Source organism: Zootoca vivipara, chromosome 9 (genome assembly GCF_963506605.1).
Source record: "Zootoca vivipara chromosome 9, rZooViv1.1, whole genome shotgun sequence".
Lineage (NCBI taxonomy): Eukaryota > Metazoa > Chordata > Lepidosauria > Squamata > Lacertidae > Zootoca > Zootoca vivipara.
In genome coordinates, this window is record NC_083284.1 from 9842578 (window position 1) to 9869597 (window position 27020).

The window sequence follows — 27020 nt, forward strand, 5'->3', positions numbered from 1 at the left end:
ACAGTGGGGCGTCCGCCAACTTCTTCTCGAGAAGCTTTGCAGAAGAGCACCAAATCCAGCTTTTGCAGTTGGATTTTCCTCTGCACGTGGCAACCATTGACGGCAGGGAGCTGCTGGGAGGGGCCATCACACATCAAACCCCCCCCATGAGAATGACGGTGGGAAGGCACTCAGAGACACTGGCGTTCAACGTCACCACCATCTCAGACCCCCCCATCGTCTTGGGCATGAGCTGGCTGGCGCGCCACGACCCCTCCATCAGTTGGCACCAGAGGTGCATCACGTTTGGGTCGGACTTTTGTCTGGAACATTGCATGCAGCACCAACCAGGGGAGGGGCCTCCGATAGCCACGGTGGCCACCATGCATATCAAAGGGGGTGAGGCAATACCCAAGCAGTACTGGGACCTGCAGGAGGTCTTCAGCGAAGCGGAGTCCGACCACCTACCCCCGCACAGGCCTTTTGACTGCCAGATCAACCTGGTGCCAGGGGCGACGATACCCCCAGCCAAGCTGTACGCCATGTCAGACCAGGAGCTGGAGGATCTGCGCGCTTTCATCGACAAGAACCTCAAGCGGGGGTTCATAAGGGAAAGCAAGGCAGCAGGGGGCAGCCCGGTCTTCTGGGTGGACAAGAAAGACACGCAACAGCGCCGTCTTGTGGTGGACTTTAGACGGCTGAATTCGGTGACAGAGCCAGTGGCTTTCCCCATGCCCAGAGTGGATGATCTCCTGACAGCGGCACGCAGGGGCAAGATTTTCACCAAGCTGGACCTAAGGGGGGCGTACAACTTGATCAGGATCCGGGAAGGAGATGAATGGAAAACCACGATGTTCACGCCTCTGGGCTCTTTTGAATATCTGGTGATGCCCTTCGGTTTGCAAGGGGGCTCAGCATGCTTCCAGGCCTTCATGCACCACGTCCTGGGGTCCCTCCTCTTCAGGAAATGCTTGGTCTTCCTAGATGACATCCTTATCTACTCGAATGACCCAGTGCAGCACGTGAAAGATGTCAGAGAGGTGTTGCAACGCCTGAAGGAGAACCACCTGTATGTGAAGCTGGAGAAGTGCAAGTTTCACACCAAAGAGGTGGACTTCCTGGGCTACAAGCTGTCAGACAAGGGGCTGGCGATGGACAAGGACAAGGTGCAGGCCATCCTGGACTGGCACAGCCCCAGGACGCGCAAAGATGCCCAACGCCTACTAGGCTTCGCTAACTTCTACAGGAAGTTCATCAAGAACTTCTCTCGCGTTACGGCTCCCATCACGGACTGCCTGAGAGGCAAGCAGAAGTTCAAGTGGACACCAGAGGCGCAAGCAGCGTTCGAAAGCCTCAAGAGAGTGTTCGCCTCAGACCAAAACCTGTTCCATGTGGTGCAGGACGCGCCCCTACGCATTGAGACAGATGCTTCTGAGAAAGCTGTGGGCGCAATTTTGTTGCAACTGGACGCCAACAGGGAGTGGAGACCCTGTGCCTTCTTCTCCAGGAAGCTGACACAGCCTGAACGCAACTACACAGTGTTTGATAGGGAACTTCTTGCGATCTACGCTGCGTTCCAGCACTGGCGACACTTCCTGGTGGGCGCAAAGCACCCCATCCAGGTGTGCACAGACCACAAGAACCTGGAGTTCTGGAGAACTGCCAGGGTGCTCAACCAGCGGCAGATACGGTGGGCAGAGTTCTTCTCGAACTTCAACTTCTCCATCCACTACATCCCGGGGGAGCAGAATGTCAGGGCGGATGCCCTCTCCCGCAAGCCAGAGTACATGGAGGAGGAGGCGCCACCAGCCCCAAGGCACATTTTCCCCCCGTCGGCATGGTCCTGCGGAGCAGCTGTGGTGAGCGAGGCTGAACTCACAGCACTGACGGCAGCGGATGAATTTGCCAACCGCATCTTCAGAGAACTGAGAGGGGGGAGGGAGCAGGCAAAAGACTTTGCAGAACGCAGAGGGCTGCTTTTCTACAAGGGTGCGCTGTACCTACCCACCACCCAGCTTCGACGTACGGTCCTCAAGCAGATGCACGACAACCCTACAGCGGGGCATTTTGGAAGGGACAAAACCGCTCACCTAGTCATGAGACACTTCTGGTGGCCAGGGGTGCGGGAAGATGTTCGAGACTATGTAAGGGGCTGTACCACCTGCCAGCGGGCGAAGGTGGTCAGAGCAGCGCCACCAGGGTTGCTGGAGCCCTTAGCCACACCACACAGGCCGTGGGAAGTGGTGTCCATGGACTTCATCACAGATCTGCCTTCGTCCAGGGGTAAGACTGCAGTGTTGGTGGTGGTGGACCTCATGTCCAAAATGTGTCACTTTATACCGTGTGCCAGGGCAGTCTCGGCAGAAGAGACAGCCAAACTGTTTGTTGATCACATTTTCAGACTGCATGGATTACCTTTAAGGGTTATTTCGGATCGTGGCCGCCAATTTGTTTCCAGGTTCTGGCGGCGGCTCATGAACCTCCTGCAGGTGGAGGTCAGCTTGTCGACGGCTAGACACCCGCAGACCAACGGACAAGCGGAGAGGGTCAACGCCATTCTGCAGCAGTACCTGAGATGCTACGTCAGCCAGCGGCAAACGGACTGGGTGGATCGCTTGCCACTAGCAGAATTTGCCTACAACAATGCAGTGCACGTCTCCACAGGGGTGTCGCCCTTTAAGGCCAATTACGGGCGCGACCTCAGATCTTTCCCAGAGAGGGAGAGGGAGGAGGAGGAGGAGGAGGGCCCACAGGCTGAGGATTGGGCAGAGGAACTGGAGACGGTGCACCAGCAGCTCAGAGAACACTTGGAGAGGGCCAAGGAAGCGTACAAAAAGGGGGCAGATCGCCACAGGCGACAAGGGGAGGTCATCAGGGTGGGGGACAAGGTGTGGTTGTCCTCGGAGGGCCTTCCCACCAGAGGGAGGTGCAAGAAGCTGGCACCCAAATGGCTGGGCCCCTTCACGGTCACGCAACAGGTCAACCCGGTGGCATACAGGCTGGCACTGCCAGAGGACATGAGGGTGCATCCAGTGTTTCATAGATCGCTGCTGTCGCCGTACAGGGAAAGCAGCAGGCTCAGGGACAGCGAACAAACCCCCGAGGGAGGGGGGGAGAGGGAAAACAGGGAGCAACTCAATGAGGCCACGGCCATCCTGGATTCAAGGTGGGGGGTGGGGGGCCTGGAGTACCTCATGGCATGGGAGGATGCTCCACCGTCCCAGAATGAATGGGTTCCCGCCACTCAGATACAGGAGGAATTCTTGGTGGAAGAATTTCACGCCCTCTTTCCCCACAGACCCAAGCCCTGGCACATGGAAAGGGAGGGGGAGGAGGAGGAGGCACGGGAGAACAGCTCACCATGGCGCTGGGAAGCGGAGTTTGAGGAACCAGAGGATGAGGTATGGGTGTCGCCAAGATCCACCCAGTCAGAGGAAGGAGCAGATTGGCAAAACATTTTTACCCCCACCAGCTCAGACGCCACGGACTTTTTGGGATTCCCGTCCTCCCAGGCGGAAGGGGGGGGCTCGCAGGACTGGGGGGAGGTGTTCACACCAACGGGATCGGAGAGCACCGAGTTTTTAGGCTTCCAGTCGTCACCGACACATGGGGGGGGCCTGGGGAGGGGTGAAGGAGAGCTTGGGAGGGGGGTGGATGTGAGGGACAGGGGATATCGCGAAGTCCCTCCCCTCCTGAGTTCAAGCCCGTCCCCGAGCAAAGGGGAAAGCAGGGAGAGTTCCGATTCCAGTGGGGAAGCAGGAAGTCGTGTCCGAGGCTCAGGCAGGGTAGAGGAGCCAGGGTCCCAGGTGGGACAGGAAGGGGCAAGTAAGGGGGGAAGACCCATCCCCCCAACTCCAGAATTACGCAGGAAGAGGAGGGGCAAGAGGATGGGTCTGCCAAAGCTTTTGTGTTGGAGAAAGACGCGCCAAAAGCCATTAGGAGGTTCTGAAACCGACTGACAACATCGCTCCGTGTAAATAGCAATGACTTGAGCACTGTAAATACGCAGCACCAATAAAAGAATAAAATGCAGAGCTGCGTAGCGTCGTTACTCTGAAGTAGTCCACTCCGGCCACTGTGACAACGTGTCTAATTGCTAGGGTGTTGGGGGTTTTTTTTTGTTGCAGTTGTTGCTACCCTGCCGGTATTAGAACCTCAAGCTGTCTTGTTCCGAGCGCAATAGATTCTGCCCTGGAAGACGGTTCTCATGCAGCGATGCCAGGATTTGTATTATCTGTGCATTAATATCTCACCGCAGAGCTGAAACAGCTGGGAGCTAAAGAGAAAACCTTCTGGTGTCAAAAATAGTTCCCAGCCTTTAGAGAACCCTTTGCTTAAGCTGTCGGGGCTTACTTTTCAGTTCATAAAATAATAGTTGCCCATTCAGAAGACAATCAGTTAATGCCTTGGGCTTTGGGGCACAGAGATGGAGCGACCTCTCTTGCCACTTTGTCCAAAGCCATTCAATGGCGCTTCTTCGCTCATGTGAGCATACAGTGACCCCGTGTGGCACAACTGAGCACAATCACAATTGTGCGTCTGAAGCATCTCACGCCTTTCTCATCTCAAGTAGAAGCATGAAAACCGTAGCCAATATCTTAGGGAACTCCACACAGAAGAGCTTTTTCTTGCCAGAGGCCTCAGTGAAAGGAGCATCATTCCAAGGTCAATTATATTCAATGAATCAACCTGCATGGAAATGAGATTTTCAAGGGAGGATTTTTATAATCTGATTTAAACCCAAATAAGTAATCTCTCCTGGCCATGACTTTGAAAGGACTGTCGTTTCTCTGCTGGCAACCAGAAATATAGACACACACAAAATATCTAATTACTACTTTTTTTATGAAACCCTTAGAGATTAGACCCTTAAAAGTCATAGCTGCGTAGGAGGCAAGGCATTATTCTCAAAGGTCCAGGAACATATGTAATATTAATATTGATTTTAAAAAAACTTTTTCTGTTGTCATGACAGCAGAGAAAGGGCAATATCCAACTAACTTGATCCATCAGCGCAAGGGTTTTAACCTGCACAACAGAACTGCCTTCCTCTCCTTTCCGAAATCTGCTCTGGGTTGTTGCTGAAAACCCCAGAACAGGTTTAGCAGGTAGCACAGGGGAGGAAGTTCTCTTATAGTACAAATGGAAATCCTTATGCTGATGGAATGACTTAGATTCTGCCCAAAAACTAATTATGAGCAGCACTACCAAAGTCTCAGGTTTGTATCCAACAGCGACATTGCACCAGCAGAAGCCCTACAATTTGGTTTTCGACAATCCATTCTACCCAATGTAGCCCAAAAACGTTTCTCCTGAGCATTGGGGAAATGGAATACAGTACAGCAAAGAAGGCTACAATTAGTAGGGAAAATTATTGAAACTGGAGGACTCCCAAGAAGAGGGGAGAGGAAAGCAGGCTGAGGGAGCACTCCACAAGGGAGGGTGTTCGAAAAGAGGGGAGGAGCTGCCAGCTCTGCAGGCAAGGGGTGACATAACTGGGCTCCTGAGCCCCCTGCAGAAAGCAAGAAAGCAAGCAAGCAAGCAAGCAAGCAAGCAAGCAAGCAAGCAAGAAAGAAAGAAAGAAAGAAAGAAAGAAAGAAAGGGAGCCATGGACTCAAAAAGGTTGAAAAGCTCTGGATTACAGCATCCATCTGGATCATCATCATCTGGGTGGCTTCCAACCAAATATTAAAAACACAATAAAACATCAGACATTAAAAACTTCCCTAAACAGCCAGTGGGAGATGTAGTCCAAAACATATGGAAGGTACCAGTTGGGCAAGACTGCTGTCGATATATGTAGCGACATCATGATACTGGTTTCTTATCAGCTTGTTCATTCCAAGCACTGAAAAGTACAATCTATTACAACCTCCAAGAACAGGGTAGTTAGATGAAGTTAGGCCAGGCATCCCCAAACTTCAGCCCTCCAGATGTTTTGGACTACAATTCCCATCATCCCTGACCACTGGTCCTCTTAGCTGGGGATCATGGGAGTTGTAGGCAAAAACATCTGGAGGGCCGCAGTTTGGGGATGCCTGAGTTAGGCTATGTTTTTCTCCCAGTATGGATCACTTTGAACTTAGGTTAGATCTCATCTGATACCCACTAACTCACTTGGGACACATTTTCTTCTTTAGCGCTCTTTAAGAACCTGGTTCGCATTTTGCCATCCTAGTTTTTATATCACAATCACGCTTGATAATCTCTTCCCTTGTCTCCAATGATGATATAATGCTGGAACACAAATCTTGAATTCCCTGCTATATAAACATATATTCCCAGCCTTTGCTTCTACTGAGCCAGCTCCTAAACTTCCAGCCTGACCTTTTAGCTTATGACTGCTCTGAAATATTGTGCAAAATGTGCAAGAGACTTGTTTTCTGTCGTGTTTTTGGAAAGAAAAAGAAAAATCCTAGTATCCAGGGACCATTAGATCACCTCTTTATTAAAAAACAACAACAACAACCCTGAAGCTGAAATATAAAATGTGTTACTCGTACTAGATGTATTTTTAGACTCTGTTGATATTTCCAAAATTAAATGAATCAACGTCTCCACTTTCTCTGCTTTGGCACCATCTCTTAAGCAAACTCTTAATAGAAAAGGCGAGGGTGTGAGAAAGCACTCTGCGAACCATTAAGGAATTGCAAGGCTTCGTTTCAGCTATGTTTCGGAAAGAGAAACTGCAACAGAAGCAAGGAAACCATTAAATGACCTTGTACTGTGCATTGGCCAGGTCAAGATCCCATTATGAAGAAGGGGAAGAGAAGCATGAGTCTAACAAAATTCGAGACAACTGTGTGTTTTATTCTTGCCTGTAAGCAGCAAGGAAATACAGGGTTCAATCTTCAATTGCAAGCAGATGGCATCTCGTTTTTCCGTGTTGCCCTTACCTTGGGAAATAGAAGTACAGTGTATTCATAGAATCATAGAGTTGAAAGGGACCCCAACATCTAGTTCAACAACCTACAATGCAAGAATCTCAACTAAAGCATCCATAACAGATGGCCATGTGATCAAATCCCCTATGATTTAGCAAGGGCTGGGGGATCTATCACCCTCCAGATGTTGCCCATCATTATCCCTGAGCGTTGACCATGCTGGATGCAGCTGGTGGGAGCTGAGGAGAGGCCAGCAACATCTGGAAGACCACCCGATTTAATCTCAAGGAGTGCTTTTTTGAGCCTTGACTATAAGACTTCTGTCCACTGTTAGCAGAGGTGCATAAATCTTAGCATTTGGTTTGTAACACCCTGACACAGAACAGTTGCTGCGTTAATTTTGTATATGCAATATTCTCCAGGACAGGCCCAATGTGGTGCCCTCCAGGTGTTTCTTTTTTAATTGAATCTGTAAACCGCCCTTCATCCGGAGATCATAGGGCAGTTCACAACATACAAAACGAGGACATGAAATGCATAATAAAACAAAAAGCAATAAACCCCGCCCCGCAAAAAAACACATTTCAAAGGCCATAGAATGTTAACCAAAGGCTATGTTATAGAGAGACATTTCTGCTTTGCACCTAAAGATGTCATGAAGGTGCCAGGTGGGCCTTCCTGGGGAGAGCATTCCACAAACGGGGAGCCACTGTAGAAAAGGCCTCTGGACCTCTCATGGAAGAGACCCATAAGGAGGGCCTCAGAAGATGATCTCAGGGTCCGAGTAGGTTCATATGGGGAGAGGCGGTCCTTGAGGTTTTGTGGTCCTAAGCTGCTTAAGGCTTTATAGGTCAAAACCAGAACTTTGAATTGTGACCGGAAACTAATTGGCAGCCAGGTCAGTTTGGCCAAGATCAGTGTAAGATGCTCAAGCTGTCTTGGCCCCAGTGAGCAACCTGGCCACCCAATTCTGCACCAGCTGAAGTTTCCGAACCATCTTCAGAGGCAGCTCTGCTTATGATGTGTTGCAGTAATTTAACCTAGAGGTTACCAGAGCATAGACAACAGTAGTAAGGCTATTCCTGTCCAGGTAGGGTCACAGCTGGGCCACCAAAGTTGATCGGAAGCCACCTGAGCAGAGGATCCAGAAGTACCCTCCAAGCCACGTACCTGCTCCTGTAACCCCATCAAGAGCAGGCAACTTTCCAGGCAGTTGCCGACTACTACTCCTGTCATCTGTGACCACTGGTCATGCTGGCTGTGGCTGATGGGAGCTGGAATTCACCAGCCTCTGGAGCATGGGTAGGCAAACTAAGGCCAGGGGGCCAGATCCGTCACATTCACCTTCTAAATCTGGCCCGTGGACAGTCCGGGAATCAGCGTATTTTTACATGAATAGAATGTGTCCTTTTATTTAAAATGAATCTCTGGGTTATGGGGCCTGCCTGGTGTTTTTACATGAGTAGAATGTGTGCTTTAATTTAAAATGCATCTGTGAGTTATTTGTGGGGCACAGGAATTCGTTCATTTCCCCCCTTCAAAATATAGGTCTGAGGGACAGTGGACCTGCCCCCTACTGAAAGAGTTTGCCAATCCCGGAGCATCACTGGTACTCCATAGCGGCTCTAGGAGGAAATGATTTTGCAAAAAGCAGGAAGGCACACAAGAGAATTTGGGGCTGTAAAATTTCAGATTCCATTTTAAAACGCTAAGAGCAATGGTTGCAGATCTATGCTTCTAGCCAATGCCTAGTGAACTCTCAGAAATCAGAGGAGCTCTGAAAGGAAATGACCACCACTGCCCCCCAAGTTCAATTTCTGAATCCGAGGGAGCCCTAGTGGATCTATGGGGGGGGGCTGTAGCCTCTTCTTTGAGCAGCTCCAAGTTTCTGGCTTCGCAAATCACTGAAGCACAAACTGACCAGCTCTCAAAAGCTATTTGGTTGACAATTCTTGCCCCAGGTCTAGCTAAGTAATCCTTATGCAACGGATAGGCTGTGCTTTTAAAGAGGATAAAGTCTGCTGCTTGTAAAGTCGGTTTTAAACTGCTGCCGTGAATGCAAAGAATGTTTATGGGGCATGGGAGTAGGAGGAAGAGAGACTGTTGCTGGAGACCTCTGGCTATTTATGCAGAGAGCAGCTGCAATGCATGTATAAGCAGAGAGACGGACAGAAACGAAAACTGCTGATCTGGTCCCAGCCCCCCTCACTCTACACTGGACTGTGCCAAAACAGAGCGTGCTGAGGTCTAAACACAGAATGTATGGGGTGCGAAGAATGTAGGTTATCCCGGTTATTTCAGATATTTGGGGGTGGGGGTGGGGGTAAGGCTTGCAGTTTAGAGATAAAGGGGAAATGAGCATCAAATCCAGGCTGGAAACATGCGAAGAATTGTGACAAATGACTTAAGTGGCGCAGAACTGAAGGCGCTTCTATATTTATTTCAGCCAAAAGTTTCCAACATTCATCACACAGATCACAGAGCGAACACTGTAGAATCTTCAGATGCTAAAATGACCTTGAGGCCAACTACATCCAGACAGTAATACATTGCATTAAAAATAAATATATATTTCAAGAGGGCTACACAATTGGTTTGATCCTTTGTAACTTTTAATATTTTAAAAAATTCAGTTTTAAGAATAAAAATTCAAGCCATGGTTATTCCAGAGGTTCCCTTCCTGTCGATCCAAAGGGATGCAAAATTCATAAAACATCACACTCCCATTATTAGTGCGTACGAGATTTGTATGTATACATGCCCACTCATTCTCCCCTTCCCTCAAACAGCCCCGATGGGAAAGGGAATGTTTAAAACAAACCACTTTTCGGGGCAATTCAGGAACACAGCAAGGAGTCATTAAATGGCCCCATCCCACCACTACCCCCATAGGAAATAATTCATTTAAAACATTTGAGGAGGGGAGGAATCCTACTGGGCATGTTCTTGCCTCTAGTTTTCTGTATGTAGCGCCTTGGCTTTAAGTAAAGAAGAGGCTGCAGGATTCGGCCATGTTTTCAGTTCAGTGATTCTCTCCCCATCCCTGACCTGGTAGGATTGCTGTGTCTCTCTACAGAAGCAGGCAAAAGCAGTATCTTGGAAAACAGCAGCGGGGCCCAGGGATTGCCTTTAAGAACTGCCTTAATTTCTAGACAAACACACACCTGACTACAACGCTGTTGCTTTTTGCTGGTTTGCATATGGCTTTAAAAAAAAAAAAAGCATCACCTTTTACACACACAAACCGCTTTGGACAAAATGCAGGCCCTATGCCCCCCTTCCTAACCACACATGCATACTAGGTGAGCAGAAACAGTATCCCTTTAGTATAATCCCACTGCTCTTGGAACTTTCCCAATCAACTTGTGGGTGTGCACAAAGAGGTCCCACGTTCACACACAGGTTTCCACGAATTCAGTTCCAGAGAAGTAAATGATTCCGCCTATTTCGTTTATGTCGCAAGCAGAATGTATCTTGCAGGAGTCCCTGAACTCTGATTTGTAATATTAGGTATGGGTCTTCCCAAACACTTCACCTAAGAAAGCCAAATGCAATATAAATCTATAAAAACCAGTCCACTGCAAAGGTTCAACAATGCAACGAAAGCTGGACTCTGCCCTAGGACACCTGAAGCAAAAACCGAATTGGCAACGCAAACTAAGCAATATGAATGCCAGGAATGCTCAAGTTCGGAGTGGTTTCGGGAATGGCTACAAAGTGCTCAGAAATTCTTTGACCTGCAAAGACAAAAGCACAGTATTATTGAAAATTAGTGACCAAGATTTTAAAAAAAGCACTGGTTGCTAGGTTCTGGGAAACGTGGCTTTCATATTACAGAATAACTAACTTGCCACAAGAGTAACACATTTTTTAATTTAAAAAGCTCCTAAAGCAGGCATCCCCAAACTGCGGCCCTCCAGATGTTTTGGCCTACAACTCCCATGATCCCTAGCTAAGAGGACCAGTGGTCAGGGATGATGGGAATTGTAGTCCAAAACATCTGGAGGGTCGAAGTTTGGGGATGCCTGTCCTAAAGGGATTCAGGGTTTGGTTTGATTTTTACCTCAAATAATCACCCCTACCCATCTCTTAGGGGCTGCCAGTAGCTTCTCACTTAAGGGACTGAACGGATTCATGCTGGTTTAGCTTCAGAAGCCCTGAAGCACCGAGTTCTCCCAGGCGACTGAAAACAATGTGAACAGTGGCCAGAAGTACTACAGAAAGCAAACATTAATAAATACCGCAACCATCTCAGATTAAAAACAAGCACTGCATGGCAGCATACAAAGTAACATTAGTGAAGTTTCTGATCACTTTCCCAAATATGGCACACAAAGTCCACACTAACATAGACCATAGCAACGCTCCAAAAAGTGACCAAGAGAGAGGGAAGGGCCTTGTGATTGCACCCGTAAACTTATGAAGAGAGCTGAGCGTTTGCAGCTGCTGTGGATTTATTATATAAAATATTTACATACTGCCTACTCATATAAAATATCAATGCAGCGTGTATGTAACAACATATACAATAAAACATAGAACTCCATAAAAAGAATGCAAAATCATCACTAAAACGACTGGCTAATTAAGAAAGTTTAAACTTTCTTCAATCACCAAAACGAAGTCTGGTCTCTCTTAATTCTTGAGCACTCTTTGGAGAAAAATACAACATTCTGTAAGGCAGAGCAGAACCGTTCAAGTCCTTACTGCAGACCTGTGTTCCTTGGATAGCAAATCTGGAGGTGGAGCAGTTGGGGGTGGAGAGAAAGGAATTGCTCTTTTGATCTATTCTGCATCATTATGACGATGAGAGCAGGGTTATTCAAGTCTTCCTAAATAAACCACCTTAAAGGACTTAAACAAACCACGGTTTAGCTCATGTGAACGTGGCCAAAAACTTTGCACAACAGTGACCAGGGAAGTAACAGAACTTCCTTCAGGCTTTCAGAAACGTGGAAGCAGATTGTGCACTTATATGACTATGAAAATGCAACAATATCTCAAGAGCAGAGCTTTGCAAATTGTGTTAGTCAGCATGTTAGTGTGTCGGCTGCAGTGTGTAGGTGTGTCGCGCGAATGCTCCCTGTACTCCTCTCGTGGCTGGAAAGGGATTAGTTTAACCTCCCGCTTGTTAGTAAAACTGAATTACTGTGTCACGAAATGAAGCATATCTAAATAGTGTGTCACCAACATGAAAAGTTTGGAAAGCTCTGTCTCAGAGAGCTAACCAAAATTAAAAGGTCAACTACTACTTGTAGTGCAAAGGAGAAAAAAGAGAGGAATACACGGAAAACATATCTGAAAACTATTTGCTACAGGCTGGGCATGAAGACTCCAGTGAACCGAGAAAATTCCAGTATTTGCAAGGGCTTCTACATTTACTCTGATGGGTAGGGACCACTCCACATATGCCCCCCTTTGTATGTGTGGACTTTCATCCTCCACCATCAACATATTAAACCACCAGGGCTTTTTAAAATAGTTAGGTGTGGTCGTCCAAGAAGGCAAATGTTAAATACTTTCTGGCGGCTTTTACCTTTTCAATCATATCTTCATGCCTGTCTTTCTTGCCTTTGAAGTCTTCATTTACGTCCAGTGTCAGAACAGGGACATCTTGCAGGTATTCAAAATCCGTTCTGTAAAGAAAACTGAACATCTGAATTGGGAAACTGAAGACATGAAGAGGGCAAAGGGAGTTAATTGCAAAAATACGTTTGTTTCTTGAAGTTTGCAGCACAACCCTACGCGTGTTTCTCCGAAGTAAGTCCTGGCAAAGGATCTTACTTCTGGGAAAGTGTGCACAGGATTGCAGCCTTTGCTGTTGCATTTCCAATCGTGGGAGCTGCCCAGGCTGAGAATTCTTCAGTGTCTTATAAATTAGGGCCTCAAATATGCACAGCAAAGTTTCTAAAGTTAGGTAAGATATCTATAGTTTTCAGCAATGGCAACTATCTTATCCACCGGTTTAAATTAATAAATCTATTTAATATTTACCGCAATGTTCTGTGCTGGAGCCAGCTTTCATGTTTATAATGAAGTTTTTCCAGATATTCCATAGGAATGCCTTGTTCTTCATCCCTCCCACGCACATAAATCCTATTCAAGCATTTCTAAAAATAAAGAAGTCACAACTGGAATGAAGCAGTAATAATAATCATCTTAAAGGGGAAAAGGCATAATTACACTAACCTTAAAGGGAAAACATGTTAAGGCTGATGATTTTTTTATAAACTGCTTAGAGACTTTAATGTATGAAATGGTATATAAAATACATATGTGTTGCAGAAAATATCAGCCTGGCACCTTAAAGACTCCTCATTTACTGTATGTATTTTTCAGCATGCATTTTTGCAAAGCGAAACAAAATAGCACACCAGCTAACACAGACAGACCTACAGAAACTTGTGCTGCTGGAAGTCTTTATGGAGCCACAAACACCGCCTTTTCAATAAGATTAGCTTGATTGACAGAGGTGAGGGCCCACAGGCTCTGCTGTCGGACAGGCCCACAAACTTCATTTCTTACCTCAGGGGTAGCGCGGAGATAAATAATGCCATCCAGCCGGAGACTTGAGCCAAACTGCTGGTTCATCCAGTTATGCCAGTCTTGGTAAATAGTCCACTCGGTTTCATTCATGCAGTCCGTCTCATATAAATTAGATGCAAAAATGTACCTACACAAAAGGAGGCAATCAAGCTCAATGTCATTCTCTAACCTTTCTAAAAAAGGCTGAAGGGAAGGCGAGTAGCGATATGTAACTAATGACTAGGGATGAAACTGTAAACCATTGAATGCTGTTTATGTAGAAGAGTGGATTCAATGAATAATAGAAGGGAGTGAGCAATGATGTGTTTTGGTGGATGCCCCACCAGTACGGAATGCCCTTTCTCTGAGCACTTGCCACAGTCTGAGTCCCTTCTAGGCAACCTGTACATCTTTGGGTTAACACAGATCCCCAATGGGAGGAGAGCTTACAAAGGAAGAAGCAACGTGGCTCTCTCCAAGCCTTGTTTATCGACTTGCAAACACTCCATTCCCCTGACAACATCTTGAATGTTCTGTGTATGGATTCTCCTTGAGCAAACTGTGGGGAGGAGGGGCAACGATGTGCCCCATGATGATGGGGCAGCTTGCTCAATGCCAAGATGGTGGCCATCTCTTCGGGAAGGCCTTCTGTTTTTAAAGGCAAATGACCTATTTATCTTGCATTACATTTTACACAGGAGCATGATAATACAGTTTCTCTTATAAGCTCCCAAACCCCTCTAGATTCAGTTTGAACACAAGTGTTTTTTTCTAGGGGTCTGCGGTTTCAAGAACTAGGTACTCAGGGACTGTGAACACTGCAACTGTAATTTCTGGGAAAAGCAATCACACCTCCAAAATTTAGCCAATTGCTCAACCATTTGTTGCTTTTTGGCCACATAAAGCCAGCCTCCCAGCAGCTGCTTGGAAGTTCCAGAGGAGCAGCTTAAGGTATCCTCATATACTGCTTTCTGCAAAGTGAAAGAACAGCATGGCAGAAACCAATACAGAGATTGCAATCAACGTAACAGCTAAAAACATCTGCTTCTCTCCCTCCATGACACTTTCATATACAGTCGTACCTTGGCTCCCGAACGCCACAAACCCGGAAGTGACTGTTCCGGTTTTTGAACATTCTTTTGGAAGCCAAACATCCAACGTGGCTTCTCTGGCTTCCAATTAGCTGCAGGCGCTTCCTGCAGCCAATCAGAAGCTGTGCTTTGGTTTCCGAAGTTTTTGGAAGCCAAACGGATTTCCGGAATGGATTCCGTTCGACTTCCAAGGTACGATTCTATACATGTTTCCTCTGTTCCATTCCAGCGCCAAGAACATGGTTCTAACAATCCAGAGGAGGAAAGCTTTTGTCTTACAAACTGAAACGACCATTAGGAGCAACAACGTAAAAGAAAAGAACTACAAGAATTAGCAAGAAACACATACAAACCTGTCACTGTAAACAGATCTCTCAAAGAAGACGACGGGATTCTCAGCTTCTTTGAGTTTCCCATCAAAAGATTTGAGTTGAGCCCGGATTCTGCTCAGGCAAGCATAAGTCTGGAAAGTGAAGGACCATCTCTCTGGCTTCTCATACATCATCTCAAGCAAGTTGCCACCACTCTTTTGAGAGGAAGTAAGCTCCTGTTTAAAATACAAATAACATGACTTTTTTAAAAGGTAGCTAATTTTTTAAATAAAAAAGCTGCTATTAAAATATTCCAAGGCCACCAAGTTCTAACAGGATGTCCTAACTTCAAGCAGCTTTACCTCCTCAGCTGCATTTTAAATTCGCCAGATAACTGAAACTAACTGATATGTATTAGTGGAAGAACTTCTGCCAGAAAGGCAGCCATGTCACTGTCGGTCTCTTCTGTGAACGAAAACCAGCAATGTCAGGTATAGACTAAAGATTTGTGGCCAAACAGTGATTTCTAGAACCTTCATAACTCTGGATTCAATCACCTGAAACACCAAACCAGAATATGGTGTTACATGAATAAACCTTGGGCTCCTATTCTCTCTTCTTTTGCGTGCCCCACTTCACCTACTGATTTCCTAGTTTGCAAGCAAACTAGCCGTCTCCCCATCCTGGCACCTGAGCATTCTCCCACAGGCTACACCTCCCACCTGACAGCGGCCAAGCTACCTGGCGCAGGTGGGTATTGGGAGTCCAACATTATCTGAAGCCAAAGCAAGAACACTCTGACAGTTTGCATTTCTTAGTGCAGGAAGTATTGATCTGATGTGTAGAGTTCTTTCCTATTCTACTTAATTCAAGAGGGTTCTGGGAGCTTCTCTGTGTGAAAGAAACAAGAAGGTTCATGATGTTTGGGCTATTCCTTCAGAGAAGCGGAGTACAGCTGGCTTAAACTGGTTCTCTTATCTCTTCTGTCAAGGTCATGCTGGCTATAAAATAAGACCAGAAGGAGCCTGGGTTTCACTTTCTCTTTCTATCTCTTTTCCTTCTGTTGTGGTGTTCTGTACACAGTATGCTTAGTGTTAAGGTTTAGACTTATTATAAGTTATTGTAAATTTAAGTTAAGTCTGCTGCAACTGGATTTCTTATGGACAGTACCAATTCTGAAGTTACTGGATTTGTGACCATTATGCTCATTTGCCTTCAGTAGCAGTAAAGCTCTGCTGGATGAAATACAGTTGCCTCTGGTCTATTTTGGGGCAATTCTGCAGCATGTTTAAGTTTTTACTCTCCTAACTATACATTGGACTTCTGCTCTGGATCACTACTGAGTAGATTTCCATGACACACTCTCCCCACTCATTGGGTGCAAACAACTACAGTACTACAGAAAGTCTCTTCCTAGGAACGAAGTTGTTCTTTCTTTTATTTATTCAACAAAATTTATATACAGCCTGGTAGGAGTAAAACGTCTAAGTCAGGCATAGGAAACCTTCGGCCCTCCAAATGTTTTGGACTACAATTCTCATCATCCCTGAACACTGGTCCTGTTAGCTAGGGATCGTGGGAGTTGTAGGACACAACATCTGGATGGCCAAAGGTTGCCTATGCCTGGTCTAAGTGGTTAACAAGAAATATCTAAAAATGATCAACAAAAACAGAGTGACAGAATTCAATCAGGCTGACTGGGAGTTGACGGCACAAGCTCCCTGGCCTGTTCTCCCTCAGTTGTCAAACAGAGCTCCAGTGAAGGTTGGGAAGAGGCTGCAACAACAGTTCTCTCAGGCCATTGTTGGTTCTGTCAAGAGCCATTGGCATGTGTGCTTCCCTTGGCTTGAGCTCCAGCACTTATTGCCCTCCGTCAGGGGACACTAGTCTTTCTTAAGCAGCTGCAGGGAAGATGGAAGAGGGCCTGCCCCAAAATTAAACTCACAAACAGTAGGAAGAGAAGTAGAACTGAGATACACTGGCTAAAAATCAAGCATCTGGTAATAAATGTTGACAAGTTGACAAGGGATTTGGCTCAAAGAAAGCACTTTCTGCCTCAGGAGTTAGAAAGAAGGATTGGCCTCCAAGAGTTTTCATGAGAAAAATCTAAGTGGAAGAGAATATCAAACTCTTGATTTAATTTGTTTTTGACCTGTTTTTAGGAGGTAATTTAATTATTGTTTGATTTTATACTAATGTTATATATCTGATATTAGCCGCCCTGACCGTCTGACTTTGGCCAGGGAGGGCGGGATATAAATAAAAGTTTTGGGTTTTTAATTGAGGACACTTTTTGTTCCTGCCATGAGACAGTTACATTAAAAATCAAGCTGGCTATGCTCAGACCATCTGTTGAGGGAGACAATTCAGTAACAGCTGCTACTGATGTCCAAAAGCAGTTGGCAGCATGCTCCTATAACATACAAAAGCATACAACCCAATCTTGATATTTAGAAATAGTATTCTTCCTACCCGCATATGAAGGTAATGTTCTAGCTTGTTATGTCATGACATTTTCCACTAGAAACAAAAATGCTCTAACTTGGATAAGATGAGGACTGTATGCTTGGTAACCTTCATAAAACCAAATGTTACATGCAGAAGATAGTTACCAAAAAATTCATTTCATGCATTTAATACTTAAAATTACCTTTTCTAGGTAGTTACTTTTTTGACCATGCACTGTGAATTCCAGTACAGGGGAAAAAAGATTCTGAACCTTGTAAGAGACATTTAAAGGCCCCAAGCAATGAGAAAGTCTGTCTTCATTTATTTCAGATGAGGAAACTAAATGGATACTTATCACAACCCACATCTTAAGAATCCCAAACAAAAATACATTTATACCTCAAAAACCCTTCCAATAGTTCATTTATAGTTTGCTGGAAACAAAGCTATACATTGGCATTCATGACTCTGACCACTAGAGAGCAGATCTGGTGCATGCACTAGCATTAAAAACAGAGAAGTTTATTTAACAGAGATCTTAATTTCTTTTTTTTTCAACTGCTGAAGCAATATATATATATATATATATATATTAAACAACAACCCACATGGTGATTGTAGGAACATTTTGGTGAAGAAATTCTGTCTACAGTCAGAAATAAAAAAAATCTAATGGGTGTAGTTATGAAAATAAAGCAACCTCACATAAAGAACCTTCATTTCCATATTTATTTTTGCAGTTCTACTTCTGCAATTATTATTATTTTGTTGTCATGGGCGAATGAAAGCAGAGTTCCTCTTTTTCAATCTAGAACTGTGCAAAGATTTGTATGCATCACTTGTCTAAAATATAGATCATAGACTACATCCACTGATCTAGACTGAAATTTGGTGATTTATTTATTTATTTTACTCCATTTACACTTTGCATTCCAGAAATCATATTTCCTCATACCTCACTGTCATCAGGACAATTCTGAACATTGCACCACCTTGCTACTGGTTCTGGAACAACTTCCCAATCTTCTCTGGCTTGTTTGAGAATATTCACAAAAGTAGACTTCCCAGCAGCTGTGGACATAAAATCTATTCTGATCAAACTGGCATTCGTGTGGTTGGGACCAATTTGAAAAGAGGAAATGTTTGACAGAACAAATGTAACTGAAACATTTTATTTGTTGAATGTAAACAAGGAAACTATTTTCATTTTTTAATATCTGGCAAAGTGTAGGGGTAATAATAGCATGCCCCACAAAAGTTTTCTCCACTGCTTCACTCCCACCCGTGCAAATTGCATCTATACATATTTGCATAAATGAAATAAACATTATTCATCACATCATACCAGATATAGGAAACACTGTTTGCTGTAGCACTGCTTTACAAACCGTAACATTTCATCATTTGGGCACAGATTTTGTGTTTTATTTCAGTGACAGGATAACATTTATTTTCTGGATTGAAGAATGAGCCTACACATGTTTACCAAGACGTAAGGCCATAAGAGCTTAATGGGACATACCCAAGGTCTGTATTACTGCAACCATGTAGCCTAGTCCTATCCATGTTTACTCTTGCATGTGAACCCAAAATAAAGGAAGGGACAAACAGGAAGGGTCCATCAAAAATCAAAGTAATTATCTCATTTCTGGTTTCCTTCTTTCTCCACTCCATCTTACTATGATATATTCAAATGATACCCTGCTTTCCCAACATAGGCAGCATGGCAAATATAGTAGACACAGTTTGTCTATTGTTCTCAACTACGCTGTTCATTTGGGTTCTGCTACTCAATTTTCTTGTTTGTTGTACACTTTTCACCGGTTACCGTACTGATTTTTGCTTAATTCTATCTCCTTTCTATATCCTTCTCCTTGCCCGATAGCTTTGGATTTTTAGGTTGTAACATCTATGGACAGGGTTTTTCTTTTTAAATTAAATACTGTGAAGCACCTCAAGTCTTCAAGTTTCTTCCCAACTCACCACTTCACATTTAAAATTGGAAGTTTTAAGGACATGCCTGAAGACTACTTCACTCGCATTGAGAGCCCAATGCCATGGAAGAGAGTGTAATTCAACTGGTCCCAAGGTTTCCCCACTTCCCATGTTTTACAGAAACCTCCCTCAACTGTCATCCAGGGGGAGGAGAAGCAGCAGCAGCCATTCCTCATTCCATCCAGCTATAAAAATGAGACCACTTTTTCCTCAATGTTGGCATCTGTCCGTCTCAGGAGACAATGAAGGAGTGGGCCTTTGGGGGTGAGGTCAAGCTGTTGGAAGGTTGCAGCACCTGCAGCATCTTGGCATTCCAACTTGCTGGGTGCAAAGGGTTTTCTTTTCTTTTTTTGTCTGGTGCTCAGTCCACTTGTGGAGTGCTATTCTAAGCTCCAAGCTAGACTGTGGCGGGTCGGCACTTTATGGACCAGGGCTGTGCAGCTAAGGCAAGTGGGTGGGTGGGTGTGTACACGTACATACGTACACCTACACAAACACACACACACGTTTTGTTTTATCTCTGCTGCCTAGGCCAGTTCTTTATTACAATAACTTTCGCAACCAAGTCGAACTGACACCTGAGCCTGCGTTTTTACCCCTCCTCCCTCCCAGCCCGCTTTTCCTTTTATGCTGTGCTTCTTGAGAAGGCAGCTATGGCCGTATCCTCTTCTCTGTGTAAACCGCCATTGGAAGCCCCACCCGCAACCAACACTGCTGAAAAGCGGGGGGAGGAGGGGAATAAATAAAAGCGCGCAAATAAAAGACAATTCACCTATGTTGCCTTCTATGGCGATCTTCTTGATGCCGCTCTCGGCCCGGCTCCGCTTAGGTGGGGTTGCCATGGAAGCTGCCTACCGGCTACGGTGCGACGCTACCGGGGAAGACGGTGCTACTGAAAGGACAAACCTAGACGGGAGCGCTCCGGTCTTCCCGCACGCCTATTCTACGTAAGCCCGCGCGCGCGCGCCAGCCGGCCGGCCAATCTCGTTTGTCCCGCCAGCCGCCGTTCGAATTTGGCGCGGCGTCGCTCGGGGTTGGCTATGCCGGGCAGTGACGTCACCCGCGGGAGTCCAGTCAGTTTCTTCCTTCCGGCCTCGTTTTCACCTCAATAACGGCCTTATGATAATAATAATAGCAGCCACAGCTGCCGTCGTTCCCTCCCCTCCTCAGCCGCTTGAGGAGTCCCTACAGGTGCCCGAGAGAGTCATAAAGCGTACGGAGAAGCGCGCGCGAGCGACCGCTGCTTGCGCGCACAATGCGACGGCAGAGCAAAAACCAACCGCGCTCGCTCGCCTCCGAAGGGCCGGCTTTCCATGGGAAGGGAAGCTCAATCACACACCGAGCAATGGATGCAGCCGGAGGGAGCGCTGTCGAGCAGTGAATGCGTCGATCGGCTTGGGTCGTAGAATCCTGGAGTTGGAAGGGGCACCCTGAGGGTCATCTAGTCCAACCCCCTGTTGCAGTCACGTCGTTGCCATGGCAGCTTGCCAGCCGTCTGGAGCGAGATCGCACTCCGCCTTCCAGGAGGAGATTTTAAAGCTTTCTTAGAAATAACGTTGAAATTGCCGCGTGTTGTGGTCTTTTTCTGCTGTGCATATAGCCTAGGAGGCTTTGAGGCCTGGAATTATGGGAGAAGCCACGCATATTGTGGATCAGGGATGGTGGATCTGAGGCCCACTGGTTATGGTGTGAGAAATGTGGCTTTTCCCGTGTTTGATCTCACTGCGACAGCGAGCATGTCGTCACATATATACCGGTAGCATCATACACTTCATAGTGAACACCAGCAGGGGGCAGTTCTGCCAACTCCTAGGAACACCTCTGCCTAGCATCCAAGTGAGGGTAGGGACCTGTTCTTTTATTCCTTAGAAAATGCTTTGTGTAGTGATCTACAAATATAAACAAACAATTCAAAATGTACGATTCCTGTGCCTTTCACATGGTTTGCATATGCATTTGGACATAGAAACTTAAGTTTCCAGGTTTTTTGTTTTTGTTTTTTGTTTTGGTCTTCAAAAAATTCTGAAGAATAGGAACCAGGTAACCTTACGTTCAGCAATAACATCAGAGAGATTAAGGATTGAATTGTAAAAGGCAAATGCTAATGAATACGCCATCCCCACGCAGCTCATTTTGTGCAGAAAACACAGCAAACGCCAAACAAATACTGGAAGAAAGGCTAGAGGAACAAAATGAGACATCCATAGAAACCTGTTGCCCAGGTTATGGTCAAAACAACCAAGCCATCCAAGATTTAGAAGTGGCATGCAGTAAAGGCTTCACACAGGAGATGTAAACTATTGTAGAAATTCTGTAGAAATTCTCACACGCATTACTGGATGTAGACCACTTCTAGGGGCAAATCTGACTTTAAATTTCTTGCCCAAATGTGTTGCTCAAACTTGTTTTGCTGCAACCAGGGGCACAAATTTTGCAGCTGATGGAGATGCCCCTTCCTCTACAGTGCAGTTGGCACAGATCTCATTTACCTGTCATTGCCAACTAAAAGCATCTCTGCTCAGACCCTTATGGAAGTTTGATAGTGTCTAACTGTTAAATGATGGGAGCAATAGTTTTAAGACAATTTAGTTAACAATGGTTTTGTAAGATTTTACTGATTGTTGTTTTATGTTAATATCTTGTAACCCACCCTGCCATCCTAAATAAAGAGCAAGCTACACATTTAAACAAACACACACAGGGGATATTCAATGTTAAAGCAGACCCACTGAAATCAGTGAACTCAAGTAATGAGTCCATTTTCAATGGGTCTGCTTCAAGTATGATTGTTATTTCCCAGGTTCCTAAGCAGTCTTCAAGAAGCACCAAACGAAACTTGCTTAATTTCAGCTTTGTTTCATGTATCTTCAGACCAAAAGTGAAACCAAACTAATGCATTCCAGCACTCCTTCCTAACAGCCACATATTACCTTCCAGGTTTGTGCTGGAAGTGGCACCATTTTGATGGGGAAACAGCCCATGTCTTGAGTACAGCTGAGGAAGGACTTCCATTTTGCAAAACTGACTATAATTTCTGAGTAGGCTTGCCTCCCAGTTTGAAAACTTCAGTTGTACACTAAAACTTCAGGGCTATAAGAGTTAAGGAAAATGGAAGGACATCAGGTTTGTTTTATTGCACTTAGATTTTCCTGCAATACAAATAGCTCACAAATTTATGTATGTGAAATTTGTATGTGGAATGCTCAGGTGTGTACAATGTACAGATACATAATGGATGTAGATCCATTTAAAAACTGCAAGTTAGGATGAGGAGGGAAAGAAAAGACAATCATGGTCAAACATAGCTATTTATTTTTCTTCTTATAAACAGCATTCAGTTCCTTACTGAAAAAGCCTAGAATTTATATATATTTTTCATCCCATCACTTACAACAATCTGTATACATTATTTACATCTTTCCAATACATGTGTTGCAGAATTTCAGACATTCAACTTTTTTAAAAAATCAAAAAGCTGTTTTCATTTAAAACAAGTATTGATCAATAATGACTACAAACTGAAGTAATATTGGCACAGTCTGCGTACAGTACAGGTCTCTGTGTTGCATTTTATATTTTAAGCCTATTTTGTCCAGCTGCTTTTGAAGTATTTAAAAGAAGCAGACATCATAGTGTTACATCTGCAATACCTTCTTGCTTCCAAAAAGCAGGCCCAACACCAGGTTTAGAGAAGGGGTCACTGAGTGAGCTCACACATGAAGGCAAGACTGATACAGCATAAAATCAAGTATAGGGGGAACCAATTTATGCACTCAGAACAATTAAATTGTAAGGCTTTTCCTGTACTGCTTCTGGCTGCCAAGGGGAGAGAGAGAGCTGCATGCGTGAATACTCCTGCCACAGCTTAAACTTTTTACAGATGGAAAGCACCTTTAGGAGATGGTTTGCAGTTTAAGCATTCTACCCAAAATGCTGCTTTTTCTTTTGCAAGGAAATCCCTCACCTCACTGCCCAACCCCACAATGATGCAACTCCTTCCCCTTCTTACCATCACCTGAGGTTGTGCAGTCCAGCAAGCTAGACTGCTTGATTATGCTGGTTGGACAGACCTAGCCTGATTCAGGCAGGAATCTGTGGCCATAGCAGAAGTGCTCTGCAGTGCACATCAGGAAACCTCCATGCTCCTGGATGTTCCCTGTTAGGAGAGCACAAGCAAGTGGTCCTATATTTTATCTAGTCTCCTGTCGTCATCGTCCCCACTGCACTTAAGGCTTTGCCAGTTAGTAAGAGTTAGGCAGGTCTGTCTGCATGTACCAGGTTTACCAATGAGTAATATTTACTCAAGCCTTTTAATTTTCACAATACAAGTTAAAAAGTATTGATTTTTATGGCAATATTTAGCAAACACAACATCTGTGAATAAATGTCTTCAAAAATGGAACCAAATGGCCTTCCAAAAGATTTGTGTTCCCAGAATGACCTAGTTATACATGTACAAAAATAATGAGTACAGTTTAGTGGCTATAAAAATTAATTTCCCCTAAAAATACAGTTATCTATGAAAAAAACTATTGAAAGGACAGTGTTCTTGGAGAAGAAAAAAACCAAGCAAACAGAGTTTCAAAAGTTGAATTACTTTGCCATTTTAGGAGGGAACTGTACTTCAAAAATGAAACTATGTGTACAACTGGCAGAAATAAGATGCCAACTAAACTTTTACGTAAATTTAAGTATCTCACTCCTAAGGTGGCTAGTGGTTCTATTGATGCAGTCTAGAAAACCCTTAATAGTTACCTATTAAAAGAAATGCAATGGAAAGAAATGAACATATTAACATAGGAATGTTGCAGCTGAAAAATTGGCAGGTCCACCTTTTTGTTTTGATTTAATATGAAAGAAGAAATTTCACCTATAATATAGTATTCCAGGGGAAAGAATACATGTCAGCTGGTTTAAGACACTCCCAAGCTGATTGTTTTTTAAAAACTTTGTATGGCAATTCAAGGCAAGAGCTCAAGGAAAAGAAAGCAAAAATCTGAAAAGGTAAGAAGAGTCAATAGCAGCAAATTGGCCTTTTGCCTGTAAAGGGAACTTTAGGGGGAGATTTCAGGTCTAAAAGATTAAAGAGTCTCTGGTTTTCTACCTTAAAAGTAACTGCAAATATTCAGAGTTCTAGATTGCATAGTAAGCAGTAAAAGAAAACTTGACATGAACTTACAGAAGACCTATTTATCCTTTTGAAAGCTTTCTTGCTAAAACTGAGTTACCACTAAAATATTGTGGGAGATTTTTATATTTACGCAATGAACATGGATCCCTGACACGAATATGCAAAGCAGACATACAATTTCTATGATCAGAATTAAAAAATCTGTCTTAACAATGTAAATTCTTGTTTACTGGCCTAAGAAAACACAACACAATGGCTTTGATGGACTTGCATCAACTTCCATGACCATTAATTTTACCTGTCTCATTAGATTGAGGAAGGTTACCTCTTGAAATTATTAACCCCATCACCAAAACAAAGAAACACATTGAAAGCTGAAATTAAGAATAAAACTGGTTCAGACTTTTGAAGCTCCTTCGCTCTTCCTCAACAATGTAAAAGAGTGTTAAAATACAATGGCTGGCTGTGACTATATTCCTAGGCCTGAATATCCAATGTTTAATATATATAAAAAAGCAACCTGGCATTTAGCAGAGTACCCCTTCAAGATTGAAACCCAGATCCAGACTATAATTTGGTGGATTTAAAAATACTCAGTTTTCAAGATCCTTGGTCAGATGAAAAAAATAAAGGAGACCTGGATTTACATTTGAATGCACTGGTAAAAATAGTATATATTTTTGTGTTTCAAGGCCATCACCCAAAAATTTAAAAGTTCCCAATGCAATACAAAGAGATACTCTGTGTTCAATACAAAGAGATATCTTCAGTGTTTTCATTTTCAAGTCGAATGAAATCAGCAGAGTTTAACTAAAAGCACTCTCAGACAGTGATCTCCAGCCTTTTATTATCCAACCAAGAAGTCAGCAAACGAAAGCAAACCAAATTATCGCCCCTACGAGCATTTGAAACTTAATACACTCTTATTATACCTTTATAGAACAGACTTACCTTATAGAAAGTTCACAACAGTCCCTAAAAACTGTGTATGTGTGTTTTAAAGTAATATTTCAAGGGACTGAAATTGCTCATCAGTGGGAAACATTTAAATAGTAACTTCCTTCTTTATAAACTGCTGTCTGTAAATTCCAATTTTTAAAAAAGGTCCTCAAACATCTATTTGAATATTTGATCTCAGAATGGTAAGCCTGACTTCTATAAAATCAAGCCTGGACATAGATTAGCATGTGTAATACCATAAAAGATTAGCATATGTAATACCGAGTGTGCATATTAAGTAGTACCCAAACTGCTGATCATTTATTTTGCTAAATCTATATGCAGAATTATGGTGCTCCATGCAAAATGTACATTGGGTACAATAAGCAAGGGCTACCTAATTATCAAGGTGAAGTAAGCCTAGATGAGTTCATGGCATTTCTTGTTTTTTCTTTTATGACTGAGTTACAAATAATTCAAGACTCAAGAGCGTGTTGAATACTTGATAATGCAGTGCTTAAAACACACATTGTGCATATGTAGCTTACATATACTGCAAAAAAACATGCTATGGGAAGGTGTTGTGCACACAAGATTTTAAAAAGGGGCATGCATGGGCACACAGCTTATGTCTGAAATGCATACTCAATAAGATATCACTTTGTGAATTTGCAGATTCAGATCAATTTCACCCAAGGAAGACTATCTCTATACTACACAAAACTCTGTTTTAAATCATTCTGTGCAAATTGGTTTAAGAACATCTGAAGAGTATGTTGCATCAGCAAAAAAATAATAATTTAGATTTAACACTATATAATCAGAGAAGTGGCAAGTTGCAAATGTGCAAGAAAGATCTGATTGTATATAGAACTCTGAATAAAACCTGACAATTATATGAACATGTGGGAATCAGAGACAGCTCATGTTCTGAACTTCTAAGAATGAAAAGTCTTGGGTTTCCCAACGTGCTATCAAAAACATCCACAAACCCACAGGTAATGGTTATCTAGGTGCTTGGTTATAAGGTACTGAAAGGAGGGGAAGAAACAAAGAGTGACAAAAATACGAAATTTGTGTGAGTAAAAGTAAACCGAGAAATCTAAAAACATGAAAAAGTGGTACTGTGTGCCATATATGAAAACTGCTGCATTTGGGTGTACAGTTAAGGATTGCAGTGGGACCATGCGCTCAGGATGAATGGAATGGCAAGTGTTCCATACGATAAATGGATTGAGGCAGTTTGCAACTAAGGAGCCCACACTTGTACATCAAGTGAGATTTCTGCCACTCGCAATAAAATGACTATGGTGGATTTAAAAGTATTTTTAAAATCCTTGTTAACACCACCGTTGTTCTCCGTAAACAACTTCCCCTTGTTTCCTCTTGATGCTCTGGCAAGAGGAATACTGATTTATATGGGTAAGAAAGCTTACAGTACAGTTTGACCTCCCTTGATCATCAAAATCAGGCTGGCTAATCTAAAGGAAAGTTGAATGTTTGAAGAACAAATGCAAGCAACAAAGAAGAAAGTGGTCAACCCCCATGCTGTCCTTAGTCCTCCACAGATGCAAGATGTTGGGTGGGTTTCTGAGGACATAAAAAAAGAAAGAAAAATGAGCCCCCCACTCTCCCCACCTCCTGTAGCCCACATTCATCTCTAAAGGCAATGTTTTGCATTAAAAGCTGGAGATCACTTACAGAAGTTATGGCTTTT

At 44.0% G+C, this 27020-nt stretch overlaps 2 protein-coding genes across 2 annotated transcripts in view; both read right to left on the minus strand.

The window, feature by feature from the left end:
* Positions 1 to 9283: 9283 nt before the first annotated feature.
* Positions 9284 to 22381, minus strand: DCK (deoxycytidine kinase). The gene is made up of 7 exons (XM_035103091.2): positions 20006 to 22381; positions 18194 to 18309; positions 14833 to 15026; positions 13389 to 13536; positions 12858 to 12973; positions 12400 to 12499; positions 9284 to 10600 (listed from the first exon to the last, which is right to left on the minus strand). The coding sequence occupies exons 1-7, from the start codon at positions 20073 to 20075 to the stop codon at positions 10574 to 10576; spliced, it is 771 nt and encodes a 256-aa protein (XP_034958982.1). The 5' UTR covers positions 20076 to 22381; the 3' UTR covers positions 9284 to 10573.
* Positions 22382 to 22525: 144 nt separating this feature from the next.
* The window catches only part of MOB1B (MOB kinase activator 1B), a 32667-nt gene continuing 28172 nt past the window's right edge, over positions 22526 to 27020 (minus strand). The window contains exon 7 of the mRNA XM_035103093.2: positions 22526 to 26893. The gene's annotated coding sequence lies outside the window, so the exon portion shown is untranslated. The remainder of the gene's footprint in view (positions 26894 to 27020) is intronic.